Raw genomic sequence first — 24,640 nt, forward strand, 5'->3', positions numbered from 1 at the left:
TCCTTTTAAATAGTCAAAAGGTCTCTTTCAATTAAACAAGTGTCAAATACAAATACACAAATGCATTTCAACAATGTTTTAAGTTTGAATTTTTGGTATTCTAAATTTTGACAGCAAGATTTTCATTTTTAACGACATATACACAGTTAAGTCCATAAATATTTGGACATTGACACAATCTACAGCATTTGAAATGAACCAGTCAAGATGTACTTTAAGTGTAGACCTTCAGGATTAATTATTTGAAGGTTTTTACATCGAAATCAGGTACAGGTAGGAATTACAAACATTTTAGATTTGCCGTCCCCCTTTTTAACCCTTTGATGCGCAAAATGGGTCCAAAATGTATAAATTTCATATATAAAGAACAGATTACAAGGAGCAGAAAATTGGGGTTGAGGGGGCTGAGGAAAGTAGTTGAGGATGTACAAACTTGAAAATGACACAATGGGAGAATGTGTTGATGTTTTCTGTCTGTGCGGCGTAAACAGTCCTGGAACTTTTTGATCGAACCTCATGCATGTGAATCTGAGTGTAATCAGTATTGGTTAAATACACATACAGTACGAAAAAAACGTGTTTCAGCAAAATTACAGTTTATTCTGAGAGCTTAAAATCGGACAGTGACAAGTCAAACTCTCTCACAAGTTTCCTGCTCTATTAGAAAGGGTTCTCCAGCAACCAGACATCATGGCAGAGCCAAAATAATGACATGTGTTACTCTTCACATATTTCTAAGGACATTTACACAAGTGTTAAGGTAGCTGACGAACCAAACAGAACCTAAAACAGACATACTGAGCCTTTGAGAGGCATTGGATTTGTTACACAAGTTCCTGAATTCAGTCCTGAAACCATCATTACATGTAGGAAAAGAACAGGAAACAGCAATTTATTGTTGCAGCACAAGATACATGTGGATGTGGTGATTTATTCTGGGCTCATGTGTAACATTTGTTATTAAAACATAAAATGATTCAAGAATATTTCAGTTACAGTAAAAAAAGATGTCTAAGTTTCTTGAAAATTGTCATTTATGAAGTAGATTTTCTGATTAGATGTTTATTTGTATATTGAATACGTTTTTGTTGCTATTTTTGACTGTTGAAGAGGTCTAATTTATGAATGTGATAAATTTCCAGCAGCTGATATACATTTCCAGTGGACTGATCAGTATACACCAGGGTTTCTCATACAGTAAATAGATTTGGGTATTTCTGGCTCAGACTTGGCTTTTGCATGGTAACTATTCATGACTCTGAGTGACGTTATTTGGCAGAAATCTGCATTTTTCCTTGCTATTTCTGACCATTTGATAAACAAGATGTCTATTTTTCGGTCTTTCAGTAAATGAATCTCCAATTTACAAAACCGCTTACAAAAATGTTTATGCTAAACTCTTATCATTTTGGCGCTGGTGAGTTTCCTTTGGCTCCGGCTCAGACCTCTTCTGGGGAGACGTCTAAAATTCCTCTATGTTGGAAAAAAAAAACTCTGTGTGTGAACAACAGATTGCATATCCTGAGTGAAATCTAATTACGGTTTAATCTTGTAAAAGAAAACCTTAAAGTGCCTGCAGCAGAGCCGTACAGAGAGGGTTGTTATTTCTAGTTTGCAGGCGGGGCCATGTGTTGTTGGGCAGATATCGGAGCCAAATGTTCCTACTATAGCTCCTGGGAAAGGGCAGTAACACTGAGAGTTTGTATTCTGCAGGCTTCCACCTTGTAGTAACTGGAATTAACTGGCTTTGTCTGACTTTGCTGTCTGTGTGGACCTACCTCCACATTATACAAACATACAGTAACCGCCATTAAAACAAGTACCACTAATATCTATACCTTTTGGATGTTAGCGCCTCATTGTAGCATCAACCAAGCTATAACTTACAAACAGGTTCTGGATCAGTTTTCATGTCTTCTATACAACCACATTAAGCACTTTGTAACCGTTTCAAATGTGCTATACAATTAAATATATTATTACTACTATTATTATCATCTTGGAGACTTGGACATTTGTCTTCGTGTCATTTTACAGAGGAAAAAATTTGCTCAAAAAGCTTCCTGCGTGTCCTTGATTTCACTTTAAAGAGCCCACATTCTGCTTTTCATGTTCCTCCTGTCCTTCAGTGTGTTATATAGCTGCTTCTTTGTGAGCATGTAACAGATCTGCAAATTCACAAAGCTCAAAATCCACTCCAAAGGGAGTTACTCTCTCCCACAGAAAATGCTGCTCCTTACCTGCCCGAAACACCTCGTTTCAAGTTCAATCTTTTCTTCTGTCACCATGTAATGCATTTATGTAACGTCTGCCTGGCGGCTAGTTTGGCCTTCAAAGAAAGAGTGAGCAGATTTTTTCACTAGAGCTGCTTTTGCTAGAGCTACATGATGATACTCAGAAATCTGGGACAAGCTGCAGTTCCTCTAACATCCACTGGAGGCTGGGTCCAGTCCTCATAGACCCCCATGTTAAAATGTCCAACTTCACAGACGAAATGAACATATTTACAGCCTGAAACAGAACACTATTTTGTTCTCTATAGCTATTTCTCCTGTTTTAACAACTTTACTGGATGTGACTTTTACATAGCTCAACTGTTTAAATTGGTTTAAGGTAGGCTTGGGCGGTATTACGCTAATACCGTATACTGCCGGGGTTTAAAAATAGCAGCGGTATCAGTTCCAATACTGTCATGAAAAAAATGCAATGCTTTTATACAGGAGATAAGGATTAAATATTAAATAAAAGTCATTTAATGCCTAAAATTGATTCTATGTCCAGTAGCACTTATGTGTGGTTGAATTTTCAGTTTTACTTAAACAGTTATGTTTTAGCCTACTTTTGGAGACTTTCCAATAAGTTTATCACATGACAGTGCAGGAAGGGGGGTGGGTATGGCAGATCCCGCACAGAGTGACTTGGTGTCAAAAAAGAACACAACTTCTGCAGTTTGGGAGAATGTGTTGGCTACATCAGAAAACGACCTCAAGGTAACAAAGTCAATAAAAACTGCAATTCTTAAAAAGCTGGAGACCAAGTATGAAACTGATTCAGTGCGCAAATTAATGCGAAAGTGCACTTTCCTTGACCCTCATTACCGTGGAGGATATGAGACTGATGATAACACACTGAGTGAAATCAAGGCTGAATTACAGGCTGAGATCATGAGCTTAGAGGGGCAAGCAGCACCAGCAGCAGTGGCCATCAAAATGGAAGTGGCACAACCCGGACCCCCACGAAAAAAGATGTCTCTGGGAACCCTTCTGCAAAAACGACCTGCAGCGGCCGGTCCAGTCGGCACTGCAGACGAGCGAGCTGGCGCTGAATTAACAGCCTACTGTTTGGAGCCTGTCATTCAAGGAGACGAGGACCCACTTCTCTGGTGGAAATATGCTGCCAGTCGTTTTCCCCAGATGTCGTGGCTGGCCCGAAAGTACCTGTGCGTCTGTGCCACAAGGTCACCATCAGAGTGGGTTTTCAGCACTGCAGGTCCTGTTGTATTTTGCACTTTTTTCTAATCTGCATTTTTGTATTAATAAAAGTTGTTTATAATATGCATGTTATGTTATTATTCAGTAATAGTGTTTGGTATTCAATTTCCGAACGTGAAGGCACAAGCCAGTAACAGTAATAGTCACGGTAATACCGTATACCCCAGTAAAATGGGAAGGAAGTTTGACGGTATCAAAATTTGGATACCGCCCAAACCAAGTTTAAGGTTTATAATTATGCATAATTAGCAGTATGGAATCGTATTGAGTTAAAAACCACTCTGCAGAAAAAACCTACAGGTTACGTAACAGAGCCTTCACCTATCTTTATACCCCAATTTCCTGTAATATAATGACTTAGAGTTGTGGTACATAACCAACATTACCTCATCTTTGACCAATCGGAGCAAATTGGGCTTTTAGAGAAGGCGGGCCTTAAAGAGACAGAAGCTAGAATAGTGTTTCCGACAGAAGATGAGCTGCAGCCCTGTACAGAATGAGAAAAATAATATGTTTTTGGGACATTAAAGCATGTGAATAAAAGGACGTCTACCACTTTAAGAACACATTAGCACAGTTTGAACCTTGATGCGTGTTCCACCTCTGTAGAACTTTTTCAGGGTCATTTTCAAAGAAGAAAATCAAAGTGGCTCTGAAACACCACTGTGAGGATGTACACGCTTACTGGTGAAACACAGAAATGGCAACTAGCATAATTTTTCTGCCCTCTTAATTTCCTTGTTGGTTTGCATTCTTCTGTTAGTTAAATTCGCCATATAGGCAACAACCGAGCTCCAATATCCTATCTTCTACATGGTAACAGAACTTGAGTTATGTCTGGTAACTATTGTTCCAGTGCGGTGCAGTGGAAACAACTGAAAAGCCAAAAATGAAACTCTAAACCTGTAAATCTGCAGTATATGGGCTCTTTAAAAGAAGAACACTTTAATACCTGTTGTAGCAGTATTCATAAAGCCTTGTCTTAGTGTTTAAATCCGGTTAATCAGAACTATTTCTGTATAAAGTAGACTGATAATGGAACATGATCTGTTTAATTGATCATTGATCCTGGAGGGCACTTGCTTCCCTTCACAGAGGTCATAGGTCACCTACAGCCAAGAACAGCTCTGACCCGGGACTGGGTAGGCAGGTAGCATCTCGCTAACACAAGGCCTGAACCTGTAACTGTGCCAGCTGGTCCATTTCACTCCAACCTGTCGCTCAAAAAAGATGTCTTCTCAGCCACGTTTGAGTTTCCTCTCTCCGGAGTGAAGCTGTTGAACTCGTCAGCTCCCTCCGATCCAAGCTGTAAACCCCCACTGTGTGGAGAGCAATTTACAGAACAGGATGGAACTGTCAGAATCGAGTCTCAGAGCTGCCTCTCTTCAGTGTGCTGCTATTGAACTCGTCATGCTCGAAGCTCAGATTATTATGTGACCTGGATATCATGAGGAGCTTCTCTCGTTTGCTGTAGTCACGTCTTGCTGTCGCCGACTGTGAGGCATCCAGGAGTCGATCCCCCTGCTCTTCCCTGTCCTCCAGCCGAACGTAGCCTTTACTGCTGCCTCGGTTTCCGCTGTTAATCCGGCTGCTGTTGCTACGGTCCAGTCTGGGCCAGCTGGGGTGCTTGCGCTGCTCCGGGTGCACACTGAGCATGCTCGGTCCACGCTCCAGGTCCAGAGATTTGGAATGGCTGTTGAGCATGTGTAGAGAGGAGTTGGAGCCAAAGTCGTTCCTCGCTGCACCAGGAGAAAGCCAGCAGCCTGAGGTAGAGGAGGGAGCCGGGGAGAGGGAGGAAGAGGAGAAGGAGGAGCATCGGGAGGAAGAGGAGGCAGAGTTGCTCCGGTGTAAACCCGGTGGCTTGGACGCCTTAGTGACAGTTGCTACAGGAACCACCAGAGACTCCATGGAGCTCAACGGTGGTGGCCTCTCGCCGTCTCGCCTCTCTGCTCCTCTGTCCTCCTCAGTTATTGCCTCCATCTCCGGCTCATCGATCACACAGTTGTTGAGTTTAATAACGGGGAGAGTAAATGCCGAGATGGAGGAGGAGACAATTGATCGTGCGTGGTGTCCTCCCTTCTCCCCATCTCCATCCACCGACCACTGATGGCGCATCGAATCCGAGTGAGTCAAACCGAGTCCAGCGCTACAATATGACCGATCCTTGTAGAGCGGCGCCAGCAGCCCTGCAAAGCTACAATCCAACTTAACTTGCTCTTTGCATCTCTGAAGTTCCTCGTCCTCTAACAGCACCTCTTCCTCTTCTGTAGACCCAGTAATGCCTCCGGGCCGGGTGGAGAACGCTAGCAGGGAGTTGCTAGCCAAACGAGCTGCCGTATCGGCTCCAAAAGCTCGAATATCTATGGCTTCTCTTGCGCAGGTGCTGTTGCGATGATGGTTTTGTTTTAGCTCCTTCTGCCTGAGACGATGGATGTCGATGACAGTGGAGTACATGTCTCTCATGTGGATAATCTAAAGCAGAAGAGAATTGTATTAGCAGTCGGAGCAATCACCTGTAAACATATCAGCATATACAGCATGGAACAAAAATGAGCACATCCCCGTGCAATATCACTTGTTCTAGATGTTAAATGATTCAAAATTGCATCACGTATCAATAACTGGATGTTTCTTAGTTAAACATCAGCATAGTTACTCGTATAAACAATAAAAAACTCAAACTTTTCATTGACTGTATTGAAAATTCCGGCCTCCAAGTGAAAATTCAATGCAAAAATAAAAAAAACTGTTACAGCATAAAAATAAATCCATCTGTTATCACTAACATGCAAGTCAAAAAAATCTGTGATCACTGAAACTTATCCAGTTCTCCAGTCAGCCTAAATGCATGAAAATGCTTCAAAAATAAGCAGTGAACAGCAGAGTGTTCTCAGTTTTGGACCTATGGACTGCATCTGTGTCTACATCATGGCTCCACATGGAGAGGAATTGTCATAGGAAGTAAAAATCTCCATAAGAATGAAAAAGGATCCAATAAGATCAGCTACAAATCTGTGAATCACAGTAATCAGAAGGCATAGAAGGAGCCATAGTACCACTAACCAAAACTGGTTCAGACAGTGATTAGCGGCATCCTTTAAAAAACACTCTTGCTTGGTCTTTGACCGAAAACTGCAAGAAAAAAGTTTGTTAATTCACATGTAAAGAAGCCTGATGAATGTTTGGAGAACATTCTTTGTTCAGAAGATAGATTTGTTGAACTCAGATGGAGTCCAGCATGTTTGGTGTAAACATTTCCTGGACTACCACAGTGAATGCACAGTCCTGACAGTGAAGCACGGAGGTGGGAGTGTGATGTTTTGAGGCTGCATGAGTCCAAAAGGTGTTGATGCCATTTATAGATGCACCATGAATGTCTGTGAGTAAAATACTGATGGACAAGATGACTGCCAGTCTGCAGAAGCTTGAAGCAGGGGGATATTCCAGCAGGAACTCTCCATGCCAAGGAAGGTCAAAGATTTAAATCTTTTCTAGCACTGAGTGCCTATTGTGGGCCTTTATTCTTTATAAAGTAAATCTAAAGTGTTATTAATTAATTTGACACAAGAGATAATACTGTTCAACTTAGGAGTAATGCAGTCAGTGTAAAGTGATCCAATTTAGCATCACTTCAGGTAGACTCACTTCAGTTGTACACTGTATATTTGGATAGTTGTGTTTTTCCATCACACTTTACTGTGCAGTTTGAAATTTTTGGATGCTTGTGACCTTGCAGTTCATGTTTGACACATGAACTACCTGGAAGAAGGGGAACGCTGTAGGAGGAGAGGTTTAATCGAATCAGGGAGGGGCAGGAGAGGCCATAAGAAGAGCAGAGGAAATAAGATCAGGGGAAAATTGCAGAGATAAAGGTAGAAGGAGGTTGGGAGAAATCTGATCTGCATGCTAGTTCTGTGGAGATGATGAATATGGATGACTACAGTGTACAGAGAGAAGGAAGAACAGAAAAAAGAATGTGGAACAGGGAAGGAATATTAGCTACATACTCCACCAGCTTTTACAATTGAGTTATCTGTTTGAAATATTCCTTTCCTGGAACCAGATTCTGCAGGAACCAGAGTTATGTGACCCACAAAATCACTTGGTCTTTGATGTCTGGATCTGATAAATTCAGCCCTACCTTCGTTTCTCTGTCTCTGTTTTCGTGAAGGATGGCATTAGCACAGATGAAGATAAAAATCCCAATGCCCATGGTGAAGGGCCCGAGCATCTTCATCCTCTCAGAATGAAGATGCTGATCGAGGAAACGCATCAGGACGCCCTCAGGCGGCTTGGATGGTGAATCTGGAGTTAGAAAACAAGGAGAAAATAGTCAGCAGCAGCAGGCAGTTTGCAATCTGGAATTTCGACTGGTCGGCCGATATGCTTCCATTGAACCAAAGTCTTGTTGGTCAGATAATTGCTGGTGTTACTTTCATAAGAATTTAGACCTTCATTTATCACTATTTTATGGCCCTTTAGAGCAATGAAAGAAGCTATTAACCAAATATTAACATACAATGACCTTATAACTTCACATCAAACCATTAGCCATCATTAGCGTTTATTGGGAGGCAAGTTTCTGGGCACCAAACCAATAAAAAGTCTAATATTCATTTTTCTTTTCGTCTTGCTTTCTCAGTCTGAGGTCTCCAGGTGGATTGGTTGGTCGATAGATTCACCAAATTCTCATTGGCTGGGCAGTCTCAGGTGTTAAATTCACTGCATCATCAGCTTTGCAAAGATTAATCCATCATTTTTGGCAGCAGAAGCAACAGCAACACCTCTGTATTTTCACACCTTTGCACTGCTCCAACCTAATGGAGACTGCTAGGTTAAACAATTTGGCTCCATTTTGTTAAAACAAATGCATAAAATTCAAGTCTAAACCTTGCAAACAGCAATTCATGTACCACAGCTCAACAACCAAAATGCAGATCATCAAAAACAGCAGCTAACGTGTCTGTTTTATTACGCAGTACTTCTTGAGCTGGATCACCAGTTTTTAAGTTTTCAGAAATCATATGAATATATGCAGCTGGTCTGTTCCAATCTGTTCTTACCATTTCAGTCCAAAATAACAAGGTTCAAATGATTTAATATGCTGCAAATACTGTTTTCTTATGTTGATTTAGAGGCTAATAGGGCTTGATGATACAAAATCACCTCAAACACACCACAAAAATACATGATATTACAAGCTATTTTCAGTAATCAGATGAATATGGGCAGCTGCTCCCAGCTTTTTTGTATCACTTCAGTATTAGAAAAACTGATTCAAATGATTCAATATGCTAACTCTAATCCTAAGCAGACTTATCAGGACTTATCCGTTAAACGACAGTAGCCTTGGCAGAGCATTGCGCTCTCTGAGTGCTTTTCTTGTTTAAACTGTTACAGCATAAATTATGGACAATTATATGCGTAAATACATGACAAAAACATATTTTTCTTACATTTCCTTTGTGTTCTTTGCTGTCCTGAAACTCATTTACGCTATTAATGCTAGAAGGTGAACTACCTTCAGTGCACAGTGGAACACTTAGTGCATCTACACATAACCTGCTAACTGATTGCAATTTCAGCAGACCAGGACTGACAACAGCTTCAGTGAGTTTAGTTTGGACTGCAGCTCATCCTCGTTCCATCTTCACCTTGTACACTGTGACTCATGTTGGCCACGTCCTTCTCGGCCTCGACTCCACGGCCTCCTCCGGTTGGAACACTTTTACTGTGAGGCCAGTAACCCAGCGTCGCCATGCCAATCCCTATGGCCAAGATCACCAGTCCGAGGAGGAGGAAAAAGCCAGAGGCCGAGTACAGCCGGAGTCTTCCTCTGACCACCACGACATCGGTGCGCCGCTTCCGCTTTCTGTAAGAAAAGAAAAAAACATAGCCATTGAGTTTCTGGATCTTTACTGATGGTACAACTTGGCACATGGTTTGTTAAGTGTTGCTCGTGACTCTCAGTCTCTGTAATGTGTTTTAATATTCAACATAATTTCACTGAATTAATGAAGTGACTGTTGATCACCTCGGTGCTCCATCAGCGCCGCCGTTCCCCAGCCCCGATGCTGCTGATATAGGTCGATGCTGAGAGCGGGCCGAGTCTTGGCGCTTTAGCTTGGCCAAGCCTGTTAGGACACCTGCTGCTGCAGTCATGCTTCACCTGCAGACACACACCAGGAGGTCACAAGGTTTAGGGTATTTTAAATATTACTGGAGAGTGCATATTGAAGAGGAAAACTGAAAATATGAGACAAAACAAAGAGATCAGACATTCAACTTAGGTCTTTGGCTAAAATTAACAAGAGATGTTGCAGTTTTGTGTTGTATGATACAACTATTCCAGTTTTAGTATCTACTAGATATCCATCATCTGACCACTTATAATAATAATAATAATAATAATAACGCCACTGAGGCAATGTTGACAGAAAAGGCAGCTTTCAACTCCAGGAACTCTTTGATAACTCAAAATGCACCAAACAGCAGCTACTGGACTCACTCCAGTTTCTTCAGTTCACAACAGAACAATAGATGTTTGTCATGTTGGCCTGTATGGCACTCGCTGACTTCTTTGAAAGCAAGTAACCAAGGCTGAGTTTAACCATCTGAACACCATAAGCTAGTGGAAGTGTTTCTTGAATTTCGCCATTGGGATGAATAAAATATCCATCCATCCATCTATCATCCATCCATCCATCTATCTATTATCGATCCATCCATCTATCCATCCCTCCATCCATCTATCATCCATCCATCCATTCATCCATCCATCCATCCATCCATCCGTCTATCATCCATCCATTCATCCATCCATCCATCCATTCATCCATCCATCCATCCATCCATCCATCCATTCATCCATCCATCCATTCATCCATTCATCCATCCATCCATCCATCCATCCATTCATCTGGTCAAGAAACTACAAAACCATAAAGACCAGTCAAATTTTCAACTTCACAACGGTCTTTAAACACAGGTGTGACATGCAGGTTTGCTGAGGAAATTAACAAAAAAAAATTAAGATTAAGCTCACGATACTTCCTCAAAATACCTTATTCTGCATGTCTCATTTAATATGATACAGAAAAGTAAAGCATTAGCAGCAGTTCCTATAAAAAGCCCAAAGAATTCTGAGCTCCTTAGCATAGCATAAAGCCCTGATGCACCTAGCTATTAACAACAGTCTTGTGAGTTTTCAGATGAACTGCAGGCAGTGTACCATACGCAGCGCAAAGACCAGACAAGTATGGTAAAAGAAAAAAGAAATTAAAGATCTTGTGACTTGAAAGAGGTTCTACAGATAAAATTCTTGCAATCATGACACACAAAAAAGTTCAGCCCGCCCTTTAACAGGCTGCAGATTCCTGAGGTGGAGAATGGATTAACGTTGGATCCTTAATACACTTAGAAACACTGAAATTGAATTAAAATTAGATTTAAATACTTGAAAAGAAGGCTCTGAAGAACAACTAATTGCTCAGCAACACATACTGATTTTCAGTAATAAACATCACCAACAATTCAGACTAACTAATGAACTAATGAATATTCTCACTGCTGTTCATTATTTTCTGAATTACTAGACTCATTTTTGTGTCTCTAAACTGTCAAAAATGGTGAAAATTGTATCAGTGTTTCCCAAAGCCAAGATGACAAGACGTACTGTCACTGGTAAAAAAAACAAAACAAAAACAAAAACATGAAAATATTCAAATTTAACGATCTATAATCAGATCATTTTAGACTTTAATTAAAAAAAATAGTTAATTAATTAAGAAAAAATGTTCGGAATTAACTTCAAAGTTGCCACTTAATTGAATATTTGATGAATCACTGCAGTTCTACCAACATCTACATAAAAATATACATGCAGGGATGCACATTTATATTCCTCCCAGGTTCTCGGAGACACCATATGAGTCGTAAAAACACTTAATATTCAGCTTAAAGCAGCTCCGAGGATCACAGCTCAGTTTGTATAATTTAAAGCCGCCGTGTCGCCTCATGTACAGCAGAGGCTCACTCAGAGCTGCAGGTGACAGTTTGCTCTTTTCAAAAACAGGGAAACTGTGTCACGTTGTTTAAAGTTCTGGTACATGTTGTAGTTACAGATGTGAGCACACAGTCGGTGCGACGGTCTCCTATGTTTGCTCGTGTTGTTGTTGTTGGTTGTCAGCGTTCAGGAAAGCAGTTTATGTGTGTGTGTGTTTGTGTGTGTCTGCTTGTGTTTGCAGTCCTACATCCACTGCAGCAGGATGTTTGTTTACTGTGTCTGATAAAGCAGTTCAGAAGGAAACAGGACGATCAGACAGATAAACACGGCTTCTCTTGAATTTTGGTCTTTAATACATTTTTAAATCACGTTGTGCATTCCCTGCATTTGCATTTTGAGCGGTGCCGTTTCTGTCCTTATTTACGTTTGAAAATGTAGCACCACGACTCTGTCACAACACTCCAATGAATCACAGTGTGTCACCAGCTGCTCGCATGTCTATTAATAGTTTTTAAAAGAAGAGCGTTTAAAGAACAAACTGAGTACATTTGGGTCTAAATGCCTGTTAATCTGTTGCTCACATGAACATTAGCATTGTCCTGTTAAACTCTAAGAGGATTAGAGGGAATATATTTAATGCTGCTATAAACTAGGTGGTGAGTTTGAAGGGAACTTTGAAGCGCTCTTCCGGTGCAGTAGGTCAGATTCTGGAAAAAGTCATTTAATTTCTATGTCAGTTGCTCTGCAATGAGACTCTGAGCTGCTGAATCACTAAAAGTGGAAATACAACCTCAGCTTTGAGCAAAATGCTGCATGGTGAAACAAAATTTGACTGGTAGGTGGAAATTCATACCTTTTTGCAATAATTTCTTGCTCTCACTCATATAATAAAGCTGCTGTAGCGCCAGTAGATTTGCATACATGAAGCGATTCTGAGTAAACGTAATTTTTCTCAGCTCTGGTAAGCATCAGCTAGACTCCCACAAGTGGTTGCTTTCTAACTATCGGCTATCTGCACTCCAAGCAGCAGTTTTTAGATCTTTTTCTTGTATCTGTCACATTTGTTTTCCTCACTGTGGGCTCATTTGCTCACCAGTGATAGGGAAATGGACATCAGTGTTGTGGCGAAGGAGGAACTGATCTGAGCCCCATCTGTGGTCACTTGGTATGTTATGACTGAACTATAAACTATGTTCTTCCAGCCTGAAGCAGACAATGTGTCCCTGATCAGTGTGGTCAGAAATGTGACTTTGAGGTGTGTCGTTGCTAGCCGGTGATTGGTTAATCAAGCATCCAGCCTGCAGGTGATTGGCCCTGGACTGATGACAGGTGATGCATAAAGAGCCAAAATGGCACCGCCATTGCAGTAGGAAAACAGGCCACACTGGCATCCTGGCTTAGTGCATATATTTCTGTCAAATAGTGGATGTTGTGGTCACCTGCAGGAAATTGTAGTGATTGACGGACATGTTTTAAACTGTTCTCTCTTATTTATAGTAGTTATTGATAGGGACTGACTGATTATCAGCCTGGTCGGCTGGCCTTTTTGCGGTTGTTATGGCTTTTTTGTAGCCATTTTGTGTCTCTCAGGTCATTTTGTGTCTCTTTGTGGTCCTTCATCGTCTCACTTTGAGATAAAAATGTAAAGACACATTTAAATTGCACTAGTTATCTCTTGCAAAGTCACCGGTTGCCAGTTTGCTTCCAGATTTTTCTGTTTCTCCATGTTTATAAAGGGTCAAACACATTTAACATGGGAATGAAAACAGAGCTGTGGCCTTCATCTGTCCATTATTTAATTCCTCTCCCTTTCATTTATTTATTTTTATTTTTTGCTTCCACATCCTCGTCTTGTCTGATCTTCTAGGAAGCTCCATCTGTAAATCTCTCCCATCCACCCTCCCTCTAAATGTGTGCTAATGCATTCTGCTTGTGACCCTGAATCATTTTTCCCTTTCTCCTCCACCCTCAGCTTACTTTCTCATCTTCTTCCTCTTTGTTTGTCTTCCTCCTCTCCTCCCTACTCAGCCTCCGTCCATCTATTTTTAATCGGCTCTAATTTTAATTTAATTCTCTCTGGTCACGTTCCTGCTCCTTCTCCCTCTTGTTTGCTTCTAGGTACCTCGATGCTTCAAGACCCAGAATCAGACAAAAGCTTTTAGCGTCCAAACGACAGACGTTCTCTTTCCACCTCCACCCTTGTTTCTCCTTCTCACATGTTAATGTGTTTTTGTGTCAATCATTTTATGGGTGACTCTGCTGCAGGAAAAGTGCTTCGCCGCAGATGGTGAATCACACAAGGACAAACACAAGCAAGCATGCCGCCACTTTCCTCGGGTTTTTCTGAGCTCCCTCTGCTCCATTCTCTACTTTATGTGCGTCAAACAGGAGCCCACACAGTGTTCAAGAGAGATTTCCTCCGTTTAGGAGAATTGAGATGGCAACAGGAAGAGAAGGAGAAGAAGAAAAGTGCAACTCTGAATCATGACGGCACAGACAAAAACAGGAGTCAGTTGGTTTGTATCTATGTGGTCATTGTGTGTCTCTTTGCGGTTGTTTTCTGTCTCTTTGCAGTCATTTTTGTCATTTTTTTGTGTTTTATCGTAGCTTTTTGCTGTCTGTTTGCTGCCCTTTTAGCCTTCGTGTGGTAATTTTGTGGCTTTTTGTAGTTTCTGATTCTCATTTTGTGTCACTTTGGTTCTTGTGTGACTGTTTTACATTCATTTTTTTTGTATTCGTGGTACTTTTGTGCATTTTTTGTAGTTTCTTTATGGTGTTTTGATCATTTGTGTCTATATTTGGGTTCATTGTGTCCATTTTTTTGTATTTTTGTGGTAGTTTTGTGCATTTTTTGTAGTTTTTTTAAAAATGTTTTTGTGGTCATTTTGTGTCTTGTTTTGGTCAATTTTTGTATTTTTGTGCCTTTTTGGTACTTTTTTCAGTCTGCTTGGGACATTTTGTGTCTGTGTCTTTGCAGTTTCTCTGTTTCTTCATAGATGTTTTGTGTAGGTTTATTGTCCTTTTGGGTCTCTATGGTCTTTTTGTGATCATTTTTTGTGTGTCTTTGGTCATTTTGTGTCTCTTTGTGGTCCTTCATTATCTTATTTTAAGGTAAAAGACACATTCTGGGGACATGTGAGACTTTCATTTTCTATTTTTCTGTGTCTTTGTAGTTACTGTGTTTCTTTTTGTAGCTTTTCTGTCTGTTTGCTGTCATTTTGTGCCTATTTTTTTGTCTTTCTGTCTCTCGTGGTGGTGGGTGTGTCTGTGGTCATTTTGTTTTGTTGTGTTTTTCCTGGTTTTTGTGTCTATTTTGTGTCCTTGTGGTAGAGATTCTCTTTGTAGCTGTTTTGTGTCTCTGGTTGTTCTGTGTCTCTTTGTAGTCCCTTCTTGTCTTTTAGCAGTGTATATATCTGTAGCTGTTTTCTGACTGTTTATTGTATTATGTATATCTTTTTGGGCCTTTTGTGTCTCTTTGTGGTCTTTCCAACCTTTCATGGTTGTTTTTTGTGTCTTTAGTCATTTTGTATCTCTTTGTCATGCTATCATTGTCTCATTTTAAAGACATTTTTTGGGGACACGTGAGACTTTCATTTTGTGGTGTCTGTGTCTGTTTGCAGTCACTTTTTGTGTAGGTTTTGTGTGGAGGTGATGAGTGACGGAGGATAGAAAAGGCATGACAGTGAAAGGGAAAAGCTTTTCAGTGCCAGTGATAAAAGGGAAAACAAGCTGAGTGTCTTTAACAAGTGGAGCAGAAAAAATAAAACCTATGCTACAAGGATTTCTGCATTGATCAACTGAAATGAAACGTTCATATGCAGGAATCGAGATCAAAACTTCACATGCTATCAAATCTGCACACTGGAACTGACTGCATCCTAAGTTTTCACTGTTGCATCTCACACATCTTGAGTACTTTTAGCTGGGTTTTTTTTGTTGTTGTTGTTTTGAGAAATATCTGTGGTTTTGTAACATCTTGAAATATTTTTTTGTGTGTTTTTGTGGTCATTTTTTGCCTTGTGGGATTTTTTTTGCCCTTTCTGTGGTCATTTTGTGCATCTGTGGTGGTGCTATGGCTCCTGTTGTCCGTTATTGTCTTATTTTGACGTATACATTTGCAGACACATTCTGGGGACGCGGGACTTTCATATTGTGTGTTTTTGTGTCTGTGATTTTGTAACAATTTGTATCCCCTTTTCTGATTTTTTTTGTAGTAATGTCTTTTTCTCAGTTTTTTTTTGAGTATTCTGTGGTCATTTTGTGTCTTTGTGGTTATGTGTCACTTTGTGGTACTTTTCGCCTCTTTGTAGCTGTTTTTGCCACTTTTGGTGTCTCTTTGTAGCTGTTTCGTGACTAGTTGTGGTCCCTATTATGTCTCTTTTTAGACCTTTTGTGTCTATTTTCAGCCCTTTTGTTTCTCTTTCTAGTCCTTTTTCATCTCTTAAACCAGGACTGCTTTCAGCTATGCATGAACAAAACATGAACTCTCCATCAACTCCAAGACGCCCCAGATTACCTACCGACCTTCACCAACTGAGACATTAATTCAGCCTTGTGGAACAACCTTGGACCACTTTACTACTCTGTCAGTCTTTAAGAGCAATATGCACGTTGAATTGCTAACAAATGATGAATGATAAATGAAAACTCATCATGACTTCATGTTTTCTATTAGGTAAAACGGCATACAGCCAGGTGAAAAAGCAGTTTCTTTGTGTGTCGCTCTTCAAAAGCATAATGAATTTCTTGCAGGTAGTGGCTATTTTTCCTAATCTCTGTCTGAAACCCAGCAGGCTCATAATTACAAAACTGTGGCTCTTTGCATACATATGAGTATACATTTTGAACCTTGATATTATCCATATTTGTCATAGTCAACATTGACCTGGAGTGGCTTTTCTAACTTTTGTGTGCTGTTGCGTTTCTACAGCGTGTATAAACTCAGTCACCTCAACACCTCCCATTCATTGTCTATGGAAGCAGCTGAGCAGTGAATTCTGTTGGCGTTCCAGTAGCAAATCGTTTCAGTAGAAGCATTTGCACCTTAACAACTCCTCTTTTGCATAAAGTTGAGGTCTAAGCTACGCTATGCAAATCAGGGGCTTCCAAATGCGACTCTGAAAACTCCTGGGAAAGTTTCAAGCTGTTGTCGATCTAAAGTAAAGACGAAATCAGCAGCTGCTTCACTTATTCCTCACCAGATGTTTCCAGAAACTGATTTTAGTGAAAACTGAAACAACCCGTTTAGAACAGGACATGTGGAACTTTTATTTTGTAGTTTTTTGTGTCTATTTGTACTCATTTCATGTTTCTTTATGGTTATTTTACGTCTCTTTTTAGTTCTTTTTTGGTCTTTTATTGGTAATTTTGTATATTTTTTGTACTTTTCCTAATCTCTTTGTGGCCACAGGGTGTCTGTGGCCTTTTTGTGTCCTTTGGAGACCTTTTTGTCCTTCTTGAGCCTCTTCGTAGCTGTTTTGTCTGTTGGTGGTTGTTCTGTGTCCTTTTAGGGATTTTGTGGAAGAACATTATGGAGACGTGGATTTGTGTTTTTTGTAGCCATTTTTTGTTTCTTGGTGGTCATTTTGTGTCCTTTTGTAGTCCCTTTATATCTTTTTCGTAGTTTTCTAAATCTCTTTACAGCTGTTTTACGTCTCTTTGTGGTTCTTTTGTGTCTCTTTGTGGTCCAAATGATGTTTTAGGGGTTGTTTTGCCCTTTTCGTGGCTGTTTTGGCTTTTTTGGAGTCAATTTGCTGGTCTCAGGCCATTTTGTGTCTCTTTGTGGTCCTTCATCGTCTCATTTTGATACACATTCTGGGGAAATGAGGCAGTAAGACATTAGTTTAGATTTTTCTGTGTGTATTTGTAGTCCTTTTGGTCTTTTGAAGTAATATTGTACCTTTTTGTAGTTTACTGAGTTTCTTTGTGACTTTTGTGGTTGTTTTGTGTCTTTGTAATTATTGTTTTTCTCTTTATAGTCTTATTTTGAACCAACACCCCAAAGACATATTCTGGAAACGTTACTTTCATTAATTTGCAGAAAATGGGAATGACATAGAACCTCTGAGGCAACTTAAAATGAAGACAGATTCAGCAAACTGCACAGCTTATTTCTTACTTAATTGGTTTTCAGAAACACATTTTGAGCTTTTACCTCAAGGAAAAGCCACGATGACGACAAAGAGACATTTGCTTTCTGCTCCATTATTAGGTTTTTTTGTGTGTATAACTACAACATAACTACTATCAGATACAACATATAAATACTGCAAAATGCAATGCTCAATTTTTCATTTCACTGCTTTAAATCAGCACTTTCCTAAATCAGTGTTTAATGAATAATGAATTGGCCTCTGTGTGAACACCTCAGGAAGGACTAAGCTGATGTTTATGCGTGCATGCTCACAGCAAGACAGGAACTGAAGCAATTTAATCTTCCTCAACATTTGAAGTGGAGTCATTTTAAGTATAATTCTGCCTCTCGGAGCTGTAACACCTCCTCTGAAATTCCTCTGCAGAAGCATGATAACAGCATGTAATCTATAGGAGACACCACGTGATGCGTTGTCCCTATAGCAACCACATCCGCTGCTGCTAGGGTGACACGTCACTATAGCAACCACCAGCTGTGTGCACAGGAACGACAGGTATATCATTAAGGCTGTATCCTATGAGGAAAAGGGGCATTTCCCGGCGCAGCATTGAGATTAAAGGGCAAAAACAAGAATTGAAGTCGTCGCAGCATGTGGCAGTGTCACTTTCACAGAGGTGTGATTGAGAAGAGGAAGGATGCTGAGTAGGAAAGAGGCATGAAGGGAATCAGCAAGTGGGATGATATGAGAGAAAGAAGAGGGGGATGGTGAGAAGGAGACTCCAGGGATGATTTTTTTCTTGCACTCGGCTTTTAATTACACCTTGTGTATGCTAAAGCGCTACAAGATGCAGAGAAAAGTGATGCAGGCAGGTGGAATAGAAGCAGCCGGAGGGGGGAGAAAGAGAAAATACAGGAGGTGTTCTTTGATGCAACAAACTCCAGAGACTTTATTTTTCGAATCTGGAAACACGCTGAGAAAAGTTTTGTGTCAAATGACTCACTTTCAGCGCACTGCATCCCAGCACGTCATGTAATGTGGACACAGATGGAGGCAGAAAGAAGGAAGTAGGGATGTAATGAGAGAGGAATGAGCTGAAGGATAAAACTGGAGCTTACCAGGGAGGGAAAAATTGGCATTCGACAGCGTACGTCTCTGATTATAGTTACTGAAGGTCATTTGTTTGTGTTTCTGTCATAAACTGCTCTTCTGAGGTTACATGAGGTCGACAAAAGCTTTTGTTTTTCCTTCCTGATCCGGATTTAATGGAGGCTCAGATAAACCCTCCTCCTCCCTCCTGCTGCTGGAGTTAAGGTCACCTGCCACAATATCACAGATCTGGGAGTCACATGAACGGGACTGTCCTTAAAAAAACAGAAAGTAGTGAAAGGCGTCTCCTGTTTTTGAGGCAACATTTGGTTCAGAATACTAAAAGGCAGCTTTAGTGTCTGGAAACCACTTTGCACAGGGTCAAGAGGAACAATGTGATCCGTTTACAACCTGTTCTTGACACTGCTCTCAGCTTGAAATACTGAAATGAAGACGCCGTCCGGCTTTTTAGCACTTGGGTCAAAGTCAAGCACTTTATTTCCACTGTCGGGTGCAACATTACAAATCATGCTGGTTAAAAAGAGCGTGAGCGGGAGGATTTAGTGTCACGTTTGACCGTTAGCGTCATTCAAGTGAATTAAAAAAAAACAGCAGAACAACCGCAATTTCAAATTACATCCAACAAATTAGAGTTTCCTCTCATACATTAAATGTAATGCTATTTGTTTAAGTACCAGAGCTTGCATGCACGGTTACATTATGGCCTGCTCTGAAGGTTATGTAACAACTGTTCCTACGATGGCAAGTCTGCATACATTAATCATCTGTAGCTGATTGCATGACCACATATAGCATCTAGCTAAGTGGTATTAAATGATGCCATGGAGATAATAAAACCTGATGTCTGACTCTCACCACCCAACCTTAAAGCTCTAGGCTGAGAAAGTCCTTGCTACTGCAGATGAAAAAGAAATACATATCAGAACGCACTTAAAACCAGTGGCGATTCCATGTTGGAATCGCCACTGGTTTTAAGTGCGTTCTGATATGTATTTGTATACAAAGTCAGCAGATGATAAAACAGAGAAGAAAAGAAAAACAGGTGGAACATCATCCTCTATGTAGCTGAACTGTCTAAGAAACTTACAACAGGATTTTTTCTAAACACCACATCCCAGAGCGCTTCAGATCCAGCACCGATCTGAGACAAAAACTGGTTTATCTTTAGGATAAACACCCAAACACAAGCTGAGCAACACTGTGTTTCATCTCCTATCACATTTTTGGAACAATTTCTGCCCTGATTTGCCTGAAAATTAAATAGCTTAATGTATGGATATGTATACAGATATTTGTGAAATATTAGCTTGATATATAGAACACTTTCTGAGACAGAACCTTTTAAAAAATTGCCTGTTGACCCACTTTCAGATCATTTTTTCGGACATTGAAATTTGAGGTTGTTTGAAAAACGCTACCTCTGGAACTATTAAAGATAAAAGCCTGAAATAGCAAAACTAAATGTTGGTTATATTTGAAGAATGACTCCGAAACTCCAAAACTACAGATATTTTTGGTTTTTTCAGACCTGCTCAATCAGTTTTAAAAGTTCCATGAAAACAACATTTTTATTTTCATTTCTGTGATCCAGTACTTCTTATTAAAAACTATTTTGTATGTCATGTTTAGTATTATTGTGACATGCTACTTATTCAATATACTAGATGCTAAGCTGGACGCTAAACACTGCACATCTCCACTTTGAATGATGGTGGTGGCAGTATGATGATCTGGGATGCATCTTGGCAATAAATAAACAATAAACTGGTATTCTATATGTTTTGTTTTGTGAAATATATAGTTGTTTAGGCAAATTCTTAAAGGAAAATCTTGTAAAGTACTTATGGCAAGCTAAAATTTCACATATGGCAATTTAAATATCCGTAGTTTATGATAAAAAAAAAAAAAAGCAAATCGGAGAGGGTGAAACAGAAGAAATCTGATGATTTGAGATGGAAAACCAAACAAGGAGTGCATAGACCCTGATCAAAAGTCTAAACCAATGCAGATGCAGGGTTCAACACAGGTCTCAGCAGTCCAGCTTTCATCTAAAGGTGGAAACAGAAGGTGGACAGAGAAGACATCTACAGTATATTCAACTGCAACAAGCATCTTGTAAGCGCCGCTTATTTCACCACAAAGTTTCACCATTAGATACGTATTGAGTCTCCCCTGAATTTCCAATTTCACAACCATTCAGAGCTGGAAACACGTCAGTCTTGGATGACTTAAACATCTGAAACTCCCCATTAGTCAGTTTGAAATAGAAAAGTGAAACATCTTGAAGAGCCAGAAAACAGAAGTCCAATAGATTTTTTTACCGAAACTCTAAGAAGCTACACAGACAGATGGATAGGGATGTTTTTAAGTGGCATTAAGTATTACAGGTGAATGACCAAGTACATCAGTTTGTGTTCTGAAGGATTCCATTAACTTCGTTCTGCTGAGCAAATGGAGTCGAACTGGAAGCATCCTCTCTGAGGAGGAGTTTGCAGGGCAGGCAGAGGTCAAGCTCATCCAACATCCTGAGATATGAAAATGCAAAAAAGCAAGCTTTCATCTCCTGCAGGCACAAGCTGTCCCAGTATAACGGAGCACAAAGGAAATTCACATTTAACAAATGATGCCAGAGCAGTTAGAATGTAAACAATTCAACTCTCCAATTATTTCAAGAGTTTGTCCTATTGTAGACTAACAGGTTTAGTTTTATTTGTACAGAGATCATAAATAAAGTTAATCCACTCATCCATTGTTGGTATTTCTGGTCTTAACCACTTTAAAGTAATGATTTCCCTTCCAGCTGAATCCCAAATAGATACCTCATTAGCATTAGTGCTAAAATCACCTGGTGTGTAATATAAAATTAAATGTCCATCCAAATGTGTGCTGCCTTTTCATCTTTACTGATTAACATTAGTTATGTAGAAAAATGTATTTATTCCACCGTGCTGCTCACAGGCTGACAACAATTTTTAAGGTGGAATGTTTTCTTGATTTACACCTTAAATATCAATTGTTTTTATTGGCTCTCTTGCATTACAAACACTTTGATGATGACTGGATGTACAAGCTCTTAAAAAATGTAAATGAATTTCAACCAGATTATGTAAATAGGAAGATTCTGTTTCTTTAAGAGATGAAAAAAGTGGCAGTCTCTTTCCAGTCCACAGTGTACAGTGTCATATAGCATCGTATCATACAGTACAGTACAGCATAGTATAACATAATGTAGTGTAGTGTGGTGTGGTATAGTATAGTATGGTAAGGTATAATATGATACAGTATGGTATAGTATAATACAGTACAGTATAGCATGGTACAGTATAGAGGTGTCACAATGTACCACAGTTGGTGATTTAACAGCTAAACTATTCAAATCATGTTGATAATAACAAATAATAACAATAAATCTAACTTGTTCCAGTACACAGTTTGTGGTTTGTAGTTTGTCTCACATTTTGGAGATTCTTTGACATAATTCAGTTCTTGCCTGATTTGTTCAGATCACAGACTGTATATATAGTGGACGTAGCATCTGGCTCCAGAATTGAAGCCAACCCGGAAGTGTCAAAAACTTGCAATATCACGCCGTCCGCTAGGGTTGGCTCCAAAAAGCTTTTGCTCCATAGACCCCAATTCATTTTTGGAAAAAATAAAATTTGATAGACTGATTTTCTACAGCTCAGGATTTTTTCCAGTTAGTTTTCATGGTCAAAATGAGAGATCAGGTGGCCGATCTTAAAATAAATCAATACTGAATTTTAAATAAATCGTTAAAGTCGGCGGAGCCAGGGGGCGTGGCTATACTTGATAGACAGCAACAGAAGCCTCTGTGGTAAAATGTGGGCGGGATAAGAGAGTCCTCAGCCAATCCTGCCCCTAGTTGCTCTCCGGTCCAGTCTGTTTGATGACGCTTTTTACGTCACTGGCTCCAAAAAATCCAAAACGGCGACCAGGAAGTAGCAAAATCCGGGCTTCATTTTCTCGGCATTGAAACCAACGGGTGACGTCACGGTTAGTTTACGCCTGCTTCAGATCTTTAAACCTGCACACTGAAGAAATCAACATTACATAAAGTTTTGGCTCATCACACAGTATACTGTAATATATCTCATAATTTAGTATTTTTTCAGATTCCACTGTCAGATTGTGACGGGAATTTGGAAACTAGAGATGATAATACATGTGTGTCAAAGCTTCAACGTGACTAATACACGAGGAGCTCTGCAGCAGGTACAGATCGGTTTCTTTCCGAATTCTTCTTACACTTCCTGAGGTGGAATTCTCTGGTTGCTTTTCTGCAAAGATCAGAGGTCGGATTCAGCAGCACAGAAACACCCCACAGCTGTTGCTACTTTATTCTTTATGAGCCGCTGTTTGTTTTGCAAGGTATTTGTTTAGTGTGGGTCGGTTCCCATCGCACTGGGGGTCAGTTTGCTGCTTTTTCTTTTCACCTCCGGCTTCATCAAGAGTCTCTACTGCACTGGAAAGTTAACGTCGGCCACCCAGAGACCCCCCAACATAAGCACAAGAAGTAATAACCCCAGCAACACCTGTGGACACCATTCCTGGGATTTTTTATAATAAGCCCCAATCAATCATTTTGGTAGATGTTATATTTTGTTTGAGTAATGAAAATCAATTAATCTTTCTAACTCAAATATTCTTACTGGGGCAGCTGTGTCAAAGTTGAGTGGTTGGTCGATATGCTCTCATCAGACAAAATTCTCATTGTTTGGACCATTGCTGGGGTTTTTTTTCATAAGGAAAATAGCTCTACAACAACACATTTCCTGGATTAATCTGTTATTTTCTAAAGCCGAAGGAACAAACTACCTGTGAACATCCCTGAGTTTTTACAACTTGGAAATGGTTCAACCTAACAGAGACGGCAACTTTGCTAAACTTTACTCGAAGACAACTTCAAATAAATGACCAATTCATGATTATGAGTCCGCTTTACATGAACGGTTACATTCCCCTTCAAATCGAACACAATAAAGACATAAAACAGCAGCTGGTTACAGATTACACAGTAGCGCAACATCAATGATTATTCCTCAGGGTTGCCGGGGCATAGTGGGCGAATCTAGCACAGGATATCTGGAGAAATGAGAATGTTTCTAAACGGCTTTATCTTTGCACTTTTTACAGGATGCAGCTTTCAGACGGGACTGTAGCACCATCTTAATGTGGTTATTTCTGAGGTGTGTCGAGCACAGTTAGCAAACACAGCAAGGATATCTGGAGAAATGAGGATGTTTCGTTTACAGGATACAACAGTTGCTTTCAGATTGGACTGTAACTCTGTGTTGATGTGTTTATTCCTGAGGTGTGCTGAGCACAGTTAGCGGACAAAGCACAGGATATCTGGAGATTGTAGAACTTCCTGCTGCGTTGTGCAAATCTACACTCCTACAAAGTCTGGTCACGACTACTATTATTCCAACTTTGCTAATGATGAAGTATAAATGTGTGGATGACTGAAATTCAGGTTGAACGATGAAATTTGTGTCATGTGCACCGTTGCAGATGTGGACACAGATAGCATCAATTGGCCTTGACTGACACTGTCAAAGATTGATCGCTGTTTCTGCATTTTGTTCAGACTGATAAACAAAAAGTCGAGTTTAACCTTCTCAAACAGCAGTTTGTGTATCACAGCTCAACAGCCAACATGCAGACCAATTAAAAACAGCAGCTAACTTATCTGTGTTTTATTCCTCAATACTTCTTGTGCTACATCACCAGTTGGTATATTTTCAGAAATCAGATAAATACGTGCAGCTGCTCCCAGTCTGTTCTGATCCTTTCAGTATGACATAGCCAGGTTTAGATGTTTCATGTGCTTCAAATACAAGCTTTTATTGTTGACTTAGAACTAATTTAGGCCAATCAGGCTGCAGGTAGAGTCACTTTGTGGAACATTTAGGTTATCTACA

General features: G+C 40.0%; 1 protein-coding gene across 1 annotated transcript in view; it reads right to left on the reverse strand.

The window, feature by feature from the left end:
* Positions 1-579: 579 nt before the first annotated feature.
* Positions 580-24,640, reverse strand: part of tmem200a (transmembrane protein 200A) — a 34,346-nt gene continuing 10,285 nt past the window's right edge. The window contains exons 2-5 of the mRNA XM_022216496.2: positions 9,526-9,660; positions 9,146-9,363; positions 7,633-7,796; positions 580-5,963 (exon numbers count right to left, since the gene is read on the reverse strand). Of these exons, the coding sequence (XP_022072188.1) occupies positions 4,848-5,963; positions 7,633-7,796; positions 9,146-9,363; positions 9,526-9,653 (1,626 nt within the window). The 5' untranslated portion in view covers positions 9,654-9,660 and the 3' untranslated portion in view covers positions 580-4,847. The remainder of the gene's footprint in view (positions 5,964-7,632; positions 7,797-9,145; positions 9,364-9,525; positions 9,661-24,640) is intronic.

Source organism: Acanthochromis polyacanthus, chromosome 16, assembly GCF_021347895.1.
Source record: "Acanthochromis polyacanthus isolate Apoly-LR-REF ecotype Palm Island chromosome 16, KAUST_Apoly_ChrSc, whole genome shotgun sequence".
NCBI classification, from domain to species: domain Eukaryota; kingdom Metazoa; phylum Chordata; class Actinopteri; family Pomacentridae; genus Acanthochromis; species Acanthochromis polyacanthus.